The 16944-nt window shown below is 32.1% G+C and overlaps 1 protein-coding gene across 1 annotated transcript in view; it reads left to right on the top strand.

The window, feature by feature from the left end:
* LOC145331596 (uncharacterized) overlaps positions 1 to 16944 on the top strand; it is a 31468-nt gene that overhangs the window by 13383 nt on the left and 1141 nt on the right. The window contains exons 8-16 of the mRNA XM_080176344.1: positions 1948 to 1989; positions 2540 to 2570; positions 4503 to 4527; positions 4899 to 4974; positions 7616 to 7669; positions 10526 to 10597; positions 11082 to 11162; positions 14830 to 14892; positions 16499 to 16573. Coding sequence (XP_080032470.1) covers positions 1948 to 1989; positions 2540 to 2570; positions 4503 to 4527; positions 4899 to 4974; positions 7616 to 7669; positions 10526 to 10597; positions 11082 to 11162; positions 14830 to 14892; positions 16499 to 16573 — 519 coding nt within the window. The remainder of the gene's footprint in view (positions 1 to 1947; positions 1990 to 2539; positions 2571 to 4502; positions 4528 to 4898; positions 4975 to 7615; positions 7670 to 10525; positions 10598 to 11081; positions 11163 to 14829; positions 14893 to 16498; positions 16574 to 16944) is intronic.

Genomic DNA, 16944 nt, shown 5'->3' with positions numbered 1-16944 from the left:
TTCCTGGGACAACAAAGTTTAATGTAGTAAGCGAAGCAACTCTATAATCAAGTCCTAAAAATGTAAGTATGTCCATAAACATTATTCTGAATCAAGCAGTTTTTCAACAAATTTACTTGCAATTTTGCTTTGACTCTTATACATTTATATTATGATTTTTCAGTTCTGACACTATACAAGTGTTAATGTCCGTTTTCCTACAGTTTCAGTGCTTCGCTTTTATGGATGTTGTCATCCTTGTTTTATTGAATTTCCCCTCCGTGCACCGTATAGAAAAATTCGCATTGATAAAAGTAATCTAATCATATATTTTTCATTTTTCCTGAAGAAAAATATTTATACAATGATTCTAAATTAAGATTGGCTTTCAGCTAATTCTTTTCCATTACAAAATTTTAATTATTAGTCAGTTAAAATTAATGTGAAAAAATTAGCAATTTTCCTCTAAGTTAATGATGTTAGCAAAGCATTTAATTAAATGTTTAATAAATAAATTCTCTTTATATTGACTAATTTTTTTTGGTGCTTTACTTCATAGTGCCTGGCGAATACTTAACCCTGTCCCCCTTTATTTAAAAATTTTAAATAACAGTAGGTATTTCTTCCCTATGCCTAACTTCTGCAGGGGCATATACCTTGTGATACCTAACACTGCAGGGCTACCCAGTACCAAATATGATCTAACCTAACATGAAGAAATAAGCAAACAAACAAAAACTAACTCACTATCTCTTCTAATTTTGTTTCACAATAAGGGGGGAATGTTTCGTTGCTGGAGAAGGTATATTAAGATAAAACGTACATTGGTTGAAAGCAAACTATATATATTTTATCTTCGATTAGAATTGAAAAATATTATTTTTAATCATTTTCATGGTGCTCTTTGTGAAAATATCCTATGTTTTAAAGACCTTACTCTGTTGAATAAAAAAAGACGACATTTCCTCTAAATTTACCTCCGATAGTGCGGCATTTGATACATATACGTTTCCATGGACAGTGATTTTAAAAGAATCCTATTTTAATTACTATCGCAATTTTTTAATTACTGTTAAGGGGTGTATGGACATTTTGCAGGGATCTTCATGGATAAGATAATAGTTATTTCTTTCATCGTATTATAAACGGCTTTCCGCGGATATAGAATGTACAATTATAAGATTAAAACTAGTTTTAATCTTATTGTTGTACATTTCTATATTCGTAGAAAGCTGGATATAATACGATGATAGACATAGTTTTTTCGTATGGATGAGAACCGGTTCCTATCCACCGGATTCGAATAAATACGAGAAAATTTTTACATCTCCAATTTTTGGACACAGTTAGTTTAAACTAGCCATTAAGTAGCCAAATTTTTGAAAATGAGAGATTGTGTTGTATAATTTATAGTCAATGTCCCCTCCCTCCATGTTGTATTTTAATTTTTCTATGGTCGGTCAGTCCGTCCGTCCGTCAGTCCGTCAGTAACGGATAGCTTTTTCGTTTATTTAGGCATGTTAGAATTGTCCTATCAATTTCACTTTCCATGATGGTTCCTATAGTAGATTTAGAAAGCGTAGCAACTCTATAATCGTTACCAAAATGTCCGTACGTCCATTTTAACATGTTGATTTTTTACATTTTAACAACTAATTTGTATGTGATCTAATTATCCGATTGTTCTGATTTTTGGTTTACCGATTCCTAGGACAACAAAGTACATTATTATAAGCAAAGCAACTCTATAATCAAGTCCTAAAAATGTAAGTATGTCCATAAACATTATCCTGTATCAAGAAGTTGTTCAACAAATTTACTCACAATTATGCTTTGACTCTTATTCATTTATATTCTGATTTTTTAGTTCTGACACTATACAAGTGTTAATGTCCGTTTGTCCTACCGTTTCAGAGCTTTGCTTTTATGGGTGTTGTCATCCTTGTTGATTATATGTATCTATTTTAGGAGGAGGAAGTTAAGAGAGCAGAATGTATGAAATCTTATCAGGAAAAAATAACATTTTTCACATTTTTTTCATTACGTATTAAATTAAAAGGGATTGATTCCACCAATAAAAATTCAACTTTACAATTAAGGATTTTTAATTTGTGCTTATTGAATCCAATCTGGTGTTTCTTATATCGAAAGACATCCAAGAATACGCTAGTATTGTAAAAAGTGATTTTAGCGAAAAGTTCACAAATTCAAATTCTGTCATAGTTATTTTTGCCAGGGGGTTGGTGGGTGGGTATCCAACTCACTGGCTAAATTAAGAGGGAATAAACACATCCTGTTAAGTACTGTACAACCTCTCCTCCATAATTTCAATTTATCTTTATTTTACCCCCTGTACCAAACCCCAGCGGAGGGGGTCAAACCGAAAACCCAATATAACCTGTCATGAAGTAATAAACAAACAAATGAAATAAAGGGGAGGGGTTTCAACGCTCAAAAAGCACTTTTAGGGAAGATGCCTATAAATCCGATTTTTAACCTTTCACTAAAAACCTACAGACTGTAATAGAATATTAAAATAAACTGTTTTTTTTTCTGGTAGTCAACCATGAACGAGCTATCTACACTACTAGGGAAACATTTATTAACTTTAAAAAATTCTTTTCATCTTATTATTAGATCATTTTCTATTCGCAAAATTTATTGAATTTTGTCAGCAATATAATTTTGCAATTTTCCCTCTGAAATGTACTTATTGGCTCTTTGAATATTAGAAAGAAGTTGTATCAACTTTTTTTTTTATAGCTAGCCGGTTCTTTTAGTAAGTAGTAGATGTAAAATTTTTCATAGAATTCAGATATGCAATCGGTTTTTTTGTAGACCTCTTATTTTTTAAGTAATTTAAGTTTTTAAAAAAAATAATTAAGTCGGTTTTAAGGTACTAAAACGCAACAAAATAAAAGAAGAAAATGGCCAGTAAGAACAAAAATAGTAAGATCTTTAATTTGACACCTTACTTTTAAAATTCTGTTGAGTAATTATTGAAAAAATCTATTTTTTTAACCTCGGTATAATAAAAACTTTAGACCTAAATATTTTCTCAAACAGACATAAAAAACATGGGTTCATATATACCTTCAGAATCAGAAAAATATTACGAATCCATTGTAAGCAAAATTGAAAAAAATTAAAAAATTAAAAAATTAAAGAAATGGCCAATTATTTTTTTTGTTCAGACAACACTATTGTCTTTCCTTTTTTACCCCCTCTTTACCCCCTTCCCATTTTTATACTCAATTGAAGAATTAAGACGTTGCCTGTACAATATAATATGATATTTTCATATAATTCCTTTTATTGTAGTTTATATACTATATTGTAAACTTTTTTTTTCAATTTTGCTTACAATGGATTCGTAATATTTTTCTGATTCTGAAGGTATATATGAACCCATATTTTTTTATTTGTGAAATAGTAAAATTAAGTTCAAAGTTTTTATTCTCGTGGGTTAAAAAAAATCGATTTTTTCAATAATTACCTGACAGAATTGAAAAAGTAAGGTGTCAAATTAAAGATCTTACTATTTTTGTTCATAATGACCATTTTCTTTCTTTTTTTTGTTGCATTTTAGTACCTTAAAATCGACTTAATTTTTTTTTTTTAAACTTAAATTACTTAGAAAATAAGAGGTCTACAAAAAAACCGATTGCATATCTGAATTCTATGAAAAATTTTACATCTACTACTTACTAAAAGAACCGGCTAGCTATAAAAAAAATAGTTGATACACCTTCTTTAAAATAAAAGTAAGGATGACAGTATCAATAAGGAGCAAAGTTACAAGAAAATGATGTGATAAATAATAAAAAAAAATGAAAAAACCGTTAAATGTGTCCCGGATAAGAAAAATGCTGTTAAAATTTTGACCCCCAGCCAAAATATCGTTGATTTATGCAAAAAAAATGACTCATACAAAATTTTTTTCTGTAATACAAAAATTGCGATGGTACAAGCACTTTAAAATTTTGAGGCCCCCTTATGGCGGTCAAAAACTCATTGCATCAGAACTATGGCTTCATGGTGCTCCCAGGAAAGGCCTTGATTATCATAATCAGGAAACTTTGTCCGTTTAAAACAAACACTATTTTTTAGAGTTTATTGAAAATTGTCCAATTTTTAAAGGTTTTTTAAAGATTTTCCCGAACGGGATATTTTGAAACGGACAAAACTTCCTGATTCTACTCCTCAAGACCTTTCCTGGGAAAATAACGAAAATAATCATGAACATACAGATGCAAAAAGTCTCAGTGTCCGTCTGTCTGCGTTTGTTTAGGGAAGGATCTCGTCAACCGCTGAACCTATAATGTCTTCTTATTGGTTCAGGGAACGTTTATAAATTTTTTATTGGGAGGGTCGTTCCCCCCTTCCAAGATATTTTTTCACCTTTTCATTTGAATTGGAAAGTGAAAGGTCTATTATTTTTCCACAAGAAAGACCTAAAGGCCTCTATGGGCATTCGGCGTTGATGCTAGAAATTTTAAAAAATAATAATGTTTCTATTACAGAAACCCATACTGGACAGAACAGCAGGTAAAGTTTTTAGTAAACTATTTTTTAAGTAATATATCAAAGGTCTGATTTTAAATTTTTTTCTATTCGCCTATAACTTTCTGATTGTTTCTACTTATTATTAGAGTATTAGTGGTTTCGCGACTCTTTTCTGGAAAATAGACTAAAGCCATTTTTGTCATATAAAGCTTCCTTGAAAAAAAACCTATTTTATATCGATGTGATAAAATCTTACAGAGTAGTGGAGGCTTATTTGACCCACCCGACCCTTAAACTAGCTGCTATCTAAAGTGTAAAGTTCCTTGAAATTATAAATCAAGAAGATTGGATTTTTTTCCGTCGTCTAAATTTCAGACCCAAAACCCCCCAAAATTTTTGATTTTGTTGTCAAGGTTGCGTGAGGAAAATGTGAGCATGGCAGAGAAATTAACAACACTGTGTGAAGACAGCGAAAAGAGGGAGGGACAGGTAACTTGTTTTATGCTAAATTTTCATAGTAATCCTCACAAGAAATTTTGTTTATCAATCTTTGATACTAGCTAACTCGACCCCAAACTTCCATTTTTTAAAATGAAAAAAAAATTGCATGGTTATCTTTTAGAGTCGATTTATCTTCTAAGGGTTATGTACCCCCCCCCCCCCCCTCCAAGAGGATAACGCCAAAGTTCTCACATGAATTTGCTTAAAAACTTTCGGTGCTTTTATCAATTCATCGTTGGGGGGGGGGGGGGGGCGGGGGGGGGAAGGGGGTGTACTCAAATTTTCAAAATTAAAAAAAAAAAATTCTAAGAGGATAACGCCAAAGTTCTCACATGAATTTGCTTAAAAACTTTCGGTGCTTTTATCAATTCATGATTGATTGGTTTAAAATAGTGGAGGCCAAACTTTTCCAAAAATAATATAATAATAACATCTACAGGTGGAATAATTTTGTTCATCATAAATGGGGTTGAGAAATAATATACATCAATTTATATTCGATTGTCTGCAGTTTAGATTTATTTATGAAAAATTTAGTCACCCATTAAGTAAATTAGAATAAATAGATCTCAATTAAGATTTTATAAGCCAACAATTGAGAAACTCTTGGGGCTTGTATAATTTACTATCCAATGTCCCATCCCTCCCTACAAAATGGTCAAAATTAAAGAAGTAAAATTTTTATTTTTATTACTAAATATCTCAAAATTAGGTAGATACCTTTTTACATTATTAAATTATCCCCCCCAAAAAAATTTACCCCGGAGGTAAATTTTAGGGGGGGGGTAAAAAATTTTTACCCCTGCCAACAGATTTCAGAGGTGTAACCCCCCCTCCCTCAAGTAAATTTTACCTCCGGGGTAAAAATTTTGAGGGGGGTACCATTTTACCCCCCCCCCCAAAAAAAAACCAAATTACCCCCCTCTTAACAAATTTTACCCCCCCCCCCCAAATAAAAAAGCTTGGACGCCCCTGTTCAGTTTAACAGAAACAAGGATGACAACATCCATAAGTAGCGAAGCAGAAAAAATATGTATAAGAATTTAAAGATTAGCTGTCAAAAGCATGTATATTACGAAAAAAATCACGAAACCTTTTTAACATTTGTTTTTAATTTCTTGATATTTATATTTCAGTACTATGACTAACAGACTGTCAGTCAAAGTAAATGGATGCTCAAAACAACGGGAAATTTAATTTTGATATTTTTAACTACAAAAATTATAAAAATCGGACCATAAACACCAAAGATGTGAGGAAAAATGTGAAAAATATGAAAATAACAGAAAACCTGCAAAAATGCAGTCTGACCGCCATTGATGTTTTCTTGAAACAACAGGAAATTAAATTTTGATATCTATAACTGAAAAACTTTGGAAATCGGACCATAAACACCAAAGGTATAGAGAAAAATGTGAAAAATACAAAAATAGCCTGACACCTGCTTAAAGGCAGTCTGACCGTCATAATTGTTTTATTGAAAAGACAGGAAACTTAATTTTGATGCTATAACTGAAAAAAATTTGGGAAATCGGACCATAAACAACAAAGATATGGACAAAAATGTGAAAAATACAAAAATAGCCTAAAACCTGCTAAAAAGCGGTCCAACCGCCATTGATGTTTTATAGTTAATTATGCTCCTTAATAATGGGAATGTTAAGAAAAAAATTTCAGCCTTTTATCTTTTATAGGAGCCGAGAAAATCACGTTTCCCCCAAACTAAGAAATACGGACATACAGACAGACGGACAGACGGACATTGCAAGTTATAGAGTAGCTTCGCTACTAAAAAGAGTTTAAAAAAGGTAAATACTTTGGCAAAGAAATAAATTAAAAGGGTCAAAATAAAGATAATGTAAATAACAGTTTTTCAACCAGTGCAGTGGCGTGCACAGCGATTCACCAGGGGTGTGAAACCATTAAGAGGTGAAAAAGGGTAAGGTTGTCCTTCCCATTTAGATAATAAGGGTGCAGAGTTGATTTTTGAGTAATTTTGTGTGTCATCATTGTGGATGTACATTTACTTATCGGCAATTGATTGAGGAAAACTAAAGCTTTTTAGAACACATAAAAATGTTTATAAATGTAATCTAAATATAAATAAGCACATGTAATATATTTATTTATACATAAAAGTAATATTACTACAATTCTCATGTGACTTCAGTAAAAAAATAAAAGCGTATTGTACCCATACATTTACATATATATTGTTAGTGTTGCAGTTTCTCTAATGTTTGATTATATCCGTTTGTCCGTCTGTTTTGACTATATTTTTTAAAGGACAGTTATCATGTTTAAGACATGTGTAGTTATCAAAATCTTAAGGCAATAAAAACCTTGTACTATATTATAGAACTTGCGGGTTTGTCCCTATAGGCCTTTGAGGGGCTAAAGATAATGGGTGTGGAGAAAATTACCCCTTCCCCATTTTCATTTTTAGTTTTAACAAGAAAAAGAAAAAAATGGGTAGTTTTTTTTAGATACGATTTCTATTGGAAACCAAATATAAACCTTACAAGACCTATGAGAAGTTACAATGTTAAGGTTAAGGATAACATTATCGGTCCAGCATGACAGACAGGCACAGATCCTGTTATCATATAATCCTGATATGTATTTTCAGGTGCAAGCCAGACTGAAGGAATATGAACTCCAAGTCAAACTTTTGGATGCCCAGGTAAACAATGACAGGTCATTTCACACAAACTGCCGCTGCCCCCCCCCCCCCTCTTTATTTTTAAAATAAATTACAAATGGGGTAGTTTCTAACCTAACCTAACAACCTGACCCAAAGTTATAAAAAAAACCCGAAAAATTACCTTCCCTCTTGTTTTCAATTTACTTAAAAACAAGAATGGTTTTCATTATGACTTATGCCTTTTTGAAAAAAAATATCACTGAAATTTCTTGAAAAGACATACAAACCTTAAACATATAACATTAAGAAAGTTAACTTACTTAGACGCACGGACATACAAATAACAAAATGTGGACTCCGTAGTGTCCGAGATTAATTAGGCCCAGTTAGACGATTTTAAAAATAAAAAAACCATTACAAAAATTAAAATAGCTTGGACGTACCTTGGATCACACTAATAAATGATATCTGATACGGTTTCTTACTTTAAAGGATAAATTTCCCCTAGTGATAATGACAAAATATTCAAGAGAAACCTATTAATATCTTTAAATCTATCTCACTCTCTCATTCTATTAATATATATCTTTCATTATTCTTTCTCTCTCAAATTTTCTCGTTGTATTTATACACCAGAAATATATGGAAAAGTAATAACGCCAAAAAAATTAATTTTAGATATGTACATAAAAAAGCCTGTTCTATTAATGTAGAAAATAAGAAAACACAATTTTTACGGAGGATTTATTCCTTATCGTTATGAACGGACAGACGGATAAAGTAAATTGGGGAATAGTCCCTTTCGTGGCAACGCCCCTTAAGGGGCGATTCGTCGTATTTTTAAAATGGCTTTTGATAGGTTATTTTAGGTTAGGTTAAGTTATATTTGGTTAGGTTATTGCCCCACTGGGTTAGACAATTGGCCCCGAAGGGGCTAGAAATAGAAAAAAAGCTACTGTGAAAAAAACGAAGAATCGCCCTTTAAGGAGTGATGCCCACGAAAGGGACTATACCCTAAATTGTATACATTTAGAGGGTCAGGAATATCGTAAAAATAAGACTACTATCTAAAATAGCATCTGGTGAAAAATCACAATTAATTTAGCTCATCTGTAAATTCTATATTTTTGTAGATCTTTCCTTATGATAATATCGGTTCGCTATATGAAAACACCAGGGCTCGGCACTTCCAAGCAATGACTATTTTCAAAAATCCGCTTGATTCGATCACTGTCTTTAATTCATGCAATAAAAAGGCGGCAGTAAATTAAAGTTGATTGTTAGGTTGCGGCTGCCAAGCCCCCAAAAATACGCAAGAGATTATATTTACACAAATCCTTTTCCTCAATTTGTACTAAATCTGTTATCTTACTGCAATTTTTAGCAAAAATAAAAGTTTAATCGAATAGCCAATTATCTCCCACCCCTTTTCCTTGTTACATATTTGTACTTGAAGGATTTTATTGTCTATTGACCTAGCCCTGTGCATCATCTATATATCATCTAGAACATGCAGAATTACCCACTTAAATTTTACAAGAAAATTGGATCAGATTTCCTGAAATAGAACACCTGCCATACTCAATAAGGCCATGGTGATGTATTAATTGAGCAGCTTTCACTAGAATCACGGGTCAGCTTGTAATGTAGCGCAGAATACATTCAGCTATGCGCGAAGCTGAACGTTTACATCTGGTACTACGTTTACAACAAGAACAAAGTTTTGCACAAAAACAGAAAATAGTAAACACTAATTTTGCGCGCTAATTCTATAGTTTGATTATGTATAAACGTATGAACACTAATTCTCACTCGCTATATCTCAAGGAGGGAAGGGATGTTTATTACACTAGTCCCCAAAGTCCTCTAATAACTTTTTTTATTCGTTGATATAAAAAATCTATGGGACTTTTTATTGAATTTTGATTGGTTGGTCAATTTAGTTGGATGTCCATACGTTTTAACCACTAATTGTAATTTTTAAAGGGGGTTATTTTATATATCATCAATGGGGATGTCAATCAATTTAAGGGTCATTGCCTTATCCCTTTAGATCCCTGGCTAATACTATATTTGAATGGATGCTATTATTACAACCAAATCTTATTTTCGTCCGAGGTATTAAGTTTAAATAATATTTTTACTACAAAATTATAAATAGAGATATTTTCATCTTTTACAAAATAGTTTTAAAAAAAGATTAGAAAATTTTTCTATCACTATTAAAAAATTTATCTTTTTAAATATTTTCTTCAATTTAAATTGCTTTAAATAAAATTTATTTATCATAAGCTAGGAGAAACTTAGCATTTAGGGAAACCATTTTGCTTTTGAATTATCTACTAGTCAATGATTATAATTGAGCCAGTTCTTGTATGTCCATATGTCAGTCTGTCACAGTTACGCAAGCTTACAATACTTCATGCTTTTTTAGTATTTTCATTAACGGATAATTTTACTCTACCATATTTTCCTGATTATACCAACTTCCTGTTTTTTAATATCAATTTACTATTCTTATTCTATCCAGGCTTTCCGCGATTAGTAAAATAAAAGATTATAAGATTGATCCCAATAGTTTTGGTCACTAGGCGCCGCTGGTAATAATTATAGGATTTCTTTCATTATATGTGGAAAAATTGTCTGTAATATGATACGATAGTCCCTTGCGATTCTTCATTTTTTTTCACAGTATCTTTTCTCCTATTTCTAGCCCCTGCGGGGGCAATCACCTAACCCAATATAACCTAACCTAACCTAAAATAAACTATCAAAAGCCATTTTAAAAATACGATATTTTTCAGTATGGTTCAGAACCGAATGTAACCAAGCGGATATTAATTGGTTTGGAGCCCTTTAAAGATATTACTATGAACATTTACTACTTTTTTTTAGGTGATGAAAGCCCAACTAGAGAAGGCTGAAGTGAAGGCAGATATGACCAAAGAAAGGATAGAAATTGCACAGGTACAGATCATTTGCAGATTATATAAATTGCAAAGATTTTTGCAGATTATTAGAAATTGCATAGGTTCTTGCAGATTATATTTGACATCCAAGTAAAGTTCAATGGCTGAAAATTGTCATTAAAAGTAAGAAAAAAAAACAAAGGATATGATTTTTTAACGTTTGGTTAGTCATTTATTTGTATTTATTATCCCTTTCTTAAAATGTTAGATATTTTTGTCATTCCTAATCCTAAATTTAAAAATTTGCAAAGTCCACCAAATTTGGGTTTATGCGCGAAATATTAGTAACATTCCTTAAATACGGGACACTCTATGAAGAAAACATATTTGGAAGCTCTTTATAGTTCCTATAAAAATGACGTAATACAACAAAAATGACCAATAATAGGCCAATACATAGACTAAATTACCAATGACATGCCAGTATACATTTTAATTACCAATGGTAGGCAAGTATGACGCTTCACATTTTTGTTCTTTAGGAGCTGAATTTGGAAAGAGAGAAGTCTCACAACCTGGAGGAAACTGTAAAAATTATGAAGGAACAAGCTTCTATTTATCAGGTACTCTAATGGATACACCACCCGCCAGGGCTTGGCAGCCGCGCCTCACCGATTTTAGGCATCCGCAGAGAAACAGTTGTTATTAGACGGATATCTATTCTGGTTCCTAATGTCTAACATTTGTTGTTAATCCTTTTACATAAGTAACAGGATGTCTGTTTGACTGTGTGTTTGTACAGTTGGATTTCGCTAACCGATGGGCCGATATGGTTCTCATTTAAAGTAAAGCCTATCATAGGTCCCGGGTAGGTTAGTAACAATTTTGGGGGCAGGATACCTTTAACCTCCCAAGAGAAATCGAATCAGGCCCCCTCCAATATTTTGAAAATTAAAGTTCAAATCCTCCATTCCCTCAAGAGCCCATAAAGGCCTCTGAGGCCGCCAGTAAAAAAAAAAGAGGACTTATATGGGGTGGCAAATGTTTTATCAGCTAAAATTTAAATATTTAAGGAATGAATTCCCCATAAAAAGTTAGGTCATCTCCCCTAAAGTGCCAGCCAGCTAAGAAACCCTTCCCTTAATTATTCAAAATTCAAATAAAAACTAGTGGGGAGTTTTTTCCTTCATGTTTAACTGAACCTAATATATCGTAACGTAAAAAATAAACACGCGAAAAACCAACCCTTCCCCTTATTAAGTATAAACAAGGGCAGGAGGAGATTCTTAATTGGATGGTTTGAGGGAAACCGCTCTAAGATATTTATTGTACCTGTCCTTTTTTCGTTGGTATATTGAGTACTGTACATTTTTGTGTTTATGTAATTGTATTTATTATTATTGACACATAAACTCCGGGAATTGATAAAATACTGAAAACAAAATAGAATTACGCTCTAGGATTCCTAGCAACCCATATTCTAGAAACATCTAACATAATATGTCAGATTTTAAAAACATCTAACTAATGTTTCAGATTCTAGAAAAATATAACATAATGAGTAAGATTCTAGAAACATATAACATAATGTGTTAAACTTAGAAACATCTAACATGATGCGTCAAGTTCTAGAAACATCTGACATAATATGGCAGATTCTAAATACAGCTAACATAGTGTGTCAGTTTCTAGTAACATCTAACATAATGAGTCAGATTCTTAAAACAGCTAACACAATATTCTAGAAATATCTAACATAATGTGTCATATTCTAGAAACATCTAACATGACAGATTCTTGAAACATCTAACATAATGTGTCAGATTCTTAAAACAGCTAACACAATCTGTCATATTCTAGAAATATTTAACATAATGTGTCATATTCTAGAAACATCTAACATAATAAGTCAGTTTCTAGTAACATCTAACAATATAATGAGTCAGATTCTTAAAACAGCTAACACAATCTGTCATATTCTAGAAATATCTAACATAGTGTGTCAGATTCTAGCAACATCTAACATAATAAGTCAGTTTCTAGTAACATCTATCAATTTCATGAGTCAGATTCTTAAAACAGCTAACACAATCTGTCAAATTTTAGAAATATCTAACATGAGTTGTCAGATTCTAGAAACATATAACAAAATGCGTAATATTCTAGAAACATATAACATAATGCGTATTATTTTAGAAACATCTGATAAATATGAGGTAGATTTTAGAAACGTCTTACACAATCTGTCAGATTCTATAAATATCTAACATAACATATTTAGCTGCTGCGCACTATAGAAACTTGTGATTCTTGTTTTATTTATGTTGTAGGTACATTGACAACATAAATCCTTCCATGCTCACAATTTATTACATTTATTTACTTCCAACAGGGATCTTCAGGGAGTTAGGACAATAGACGATAAATTGATACACGTCTACAGAGATGATAAACATAATCACACCTCGTGTAGAGTAAACTTATTGTATTAAAGGTTTAGAAATTTATGTTTTGGAACCAACCAATCAAAATTCATTAAAATTTTTGGGTCCATGAAACGATAATGTGGGTACCAGCGTAATTTACAGTCCAATGTCTCCTTTAGCCCTGAGTTCCAACCAATATAAACAAAATACACATTCAAGGGACATTTTGGTCCGGTGGTTGATAGTATATAGTGTTCTTTATTTGGGGTCTTAATGGAAAGACAATGAAAGATAAATTGATTAACATCCCCAATTATGACAAACAAAATTACTTTTATGTATATTGAAATTGGTTGAAAAGTTTGGACACTGCTAGTTTAAAAAAAACTTGCCAAAGTATGCATTATAGTGAAAAAACTGAAATATTTTTCAAAATTTGTTCAAATAACCCCTAAAAGTAGCAAGGGGCGGGGGGTACATTGGACTGTAAATCACACTGATACCAACAGTTATATAACCACATTACTTTATTCGCTAGATCATAAACTTTGGGAACTTTTATTTATTCAGTTTTGGTTGGTTAGTTTAAAAGTAGTGTTGTTTCAACTTTTCAAGCAATATGATACATGTACAGACTAGTTATTTTGTTTACAATCATTGGGGATGTATATCAATTAGGGTTGGGCCGGATATCCGGTGTGGCCGGATATCCGGCCGGATATCCGGCCATTTTCAATATCCGGCCGGATACCGGATATTGAAACTATCCGGCCGGATATCCGGCTCTAATATTTTTTATACTTTACACCAAAAATCTCTGCTTTTTAAAATCTTAAATGGCTATAATTTTCTTATTATTGAAGCTAGAAGAACATTTTTTCTGAATAAGTTTAACTTTATGTAAATTTATATAAGATTTCTGAAGAAATTTTTTTTTTACTACTTTAATATCTGGTAATTTGGCCGGTTATCCGGCCGGATATCCGGTAATTTGGCCGGATAACCGAATATTTGCCGGATATCCGGCCTTGGCCGGATATCCGGCCGTTTACCGGATATCCGGCATTTGAAATCAGCCGGATATCCGGTATCCGGTATCCGGCCAAAAAAGTATCCGGCCCAACCCTAATATCAATATGATGTCCATTATCTTATCCTTAAGATCCCTTCTGAAAACAAAATATTAAGATATGTTACGTAGTTTCAAAGACCCAACTCTATTTATGCTGTTTATTTTACTGAATGCTGTATTAAACTAAATTGAATTAATTTAGGTATTAAGCATGAATCATTACTATTGCTATTGATTTGGAAAAAAATAAACTAAATTATTTTTATTTTATTTTTTAATTGAAAGCTTTTAATAACTTTAACTATGACTCAAATTTTAGCCCAATTCTTTAAATTTTTAGGCTATCCGGGGATTCGGGGTTTCTGGGTTTCTAAGTCTTACATATTCCTTTATATCTTTGTGAGACAATGGAAATAGGTTGTAAGGAGGAAGATTTGTAGGAAGTTAGGATTCTAATTAACAACAAACTTTAATCACGCTTTCCTTCATCCATGCTCCTCATTCATATGAGATTTGTGTTTCTAACTAGGGTGACTTGATTTAGAACACCCGCCAAAACTCTAGGCCAGACGGGTGTTGTCTAATACCCCGGGTGTCTAGACAGAAAAAGAAGAGATTTGGGTTACTTTTTTTCTATCCTGGGTTGTTAGGTCTGAGTGCCATGAAAAAAAGCCTGGCACGTATGAAGTAAAATAAAATTAATTCAACTTATAAAATTAAAAACGCCTGTATATTCTCTTTAAATGTTAAGGTTATTTTTACCCTTATAATCAATGACTTTAATTGTTTTAGGCTCAACTGGATGAATTGAGCGTAGGAGCTGGAAATAGCACTAAGAGCTTCCAACATTTTAAGGTAAAATTTAATCTACTATCGGCTACGCTCCTAGAATCTTCTAAGAAGCGCACCTGAGGGGGGGGGGGGGGGTCAACCACTTTCTAACACTTTCACATTTATTTTAAAAAAGAAAAAAATAATTTTGGACAGGTCAGTTTTTTCTAGGGGCGATTTCTATTTGTTGGGAGGTAGTACCCTCAACAAAAATGGTTATAAACCTTCCCAAGACCTATGACAAGCTAAACTATAAAGAAGAAACATATCGTATGGGCGGTTAGCGAGATCCTTCGGTACACACAGACAGATATCATGACAAGTAGCAAATCATAGGACAATTATAAACTGATCTAATAAATTGCAAGAGGTATCCGTTACGGACGTACGGACCGTCCCTTTTTATAGATAAGCTTTGCTTTTAATAGGACAATTCTTACATGCCTAATTTAACGATAAGATGTATAGTTAGACGGACGTACAACCCTAAATATATAGAAATCCAACATACATACACAAAACACAGTCTGAGATAAAATGTTTCCAATACAAATAAAAAGACAAATATTGCCAATTTATTTTAAATGGCCTTTAAGATTGCTGTCTAATACCAATTTTAAATCTATGGTATTAGATACACGAGGATCATTGAGAACAAGTTTTGTGATCAACTGGAAAGTAATTTCCCATTTGTCCCCTAATTTCCAAAGTTGTACGACAGATAACCCAACTATTGCGAAAAAGATATTTTCAGCTACATCATCATTTGAAAAAAAAATTAAAAGACGACTTATTATACACTATACATTCAAAATTTTAATTTTTCAAATTTTTTTGGAAGTTAAATGTTAAAAGCTTTGCTATTAGTAAATATTGAGATAGTATGAGGGTGATACGTACAAAATCGGAAACTAAGATTCAGTTGACCAGTTTTGTTGTTTCTAGCTGGAATTGTAGCCTCTCTATAAACGTTTGAAATTGATTTTTATTTTGTATTTAGTCAACAGACAAACATATTTTAAGGTGTTTTCACACAAATTACCCTCTTGAGCAATAATAAACTCCCCGCTCACCTCTAACCTATTTTAAAAATAAATTAAAAATAGGAGGTAAGGGGGTATTTTTCTTAACTTAAGGTCAGATTAGTTTAGGTTATATTAGGAACTTCGTAGCCCCGCAGGAGTAAAGATATAGGAAAAAAGCACTGATCATAAAAGAAAAAGCCTCTAGGATCAATACTCTGAGGTGGATTCTTAAAAAAATTTGCCCAACTTAGTGGGGCATAATTGTTTTCGTGAAAAATCCACCAGAATCACATTAAAAATCTACAAAAATTAAACAAAATCATAGAAGAGATATGAACATAAGATTTTATTTAATTTTTGTAGATTTTTTTATGCGATTTTGGAGGATTTTTCATGAAAACAATTTTCCCCAACTAAGCGATTAGTGGGGCATTTTTTTTTAAAGAATCCACCTCTGTTCATATAAAACCCAGGGATTTTAAGAGATAAGACAATGGAAGATACTTGAATGGATGCAAATTTCAAATTGCGACCACTCAATCAAGAAATAAAAAGTCCCCAAAGAGTTAGAAATCATGTCGATGAAACTTTTGTTATTTTTTTAGACTCAAATTGATAAATTAACAAAGCAGTTGGTGGAATTAGACAAAGATACACATCAATGGAGGGAGAAGTACGAGGTAAATTTATTGAAAATATGGCCCCATAATTTATGCTGTTGTTTTATTAACCTAAGACCGTTATTTATAGTATGGCCTGTACTTATAAAAATATATTATTTCTTAGTAACCAAAGTCTATTAGGATTAAATTGAATTTTTGTACACTCTAAGAAATACTAAATCAGTAAATGTATAAGTTTAGATGCATAACCCAGACAACTACTTTGTTCCAGGTTACTGCTTGGGGCTATTTTTGTCTGCTTGCAGATTGATTTCTGCTCTTTTGTAACGGCTGTATTAATATTTCGGACGCTATTGGCTTATATTCAAAGACCCAATTGAATTATTCCAATGATCTCACAGTTATTTAACCCCTGCCTCCTTTATTCT

This window comes from Acartia tonsa, chromosome 11 (genome assembly GCF_053477335.1).
Source record: "Acartia tonsa isolate MP-2025a chromosome 11, ASM5347733v1, whole genome shotgun sequence".
Taxonomy (NCBI): Eukaryota; Metazoa; Arthropoda; class Copepoda; order Calanoida; family Acartiidae; genus Acartia; species Acartia tonsa.
Note: the sequence above shows the minus strand (reverse complement) of the source record. Positions and strands in the feature narration are given on the sequence as shown.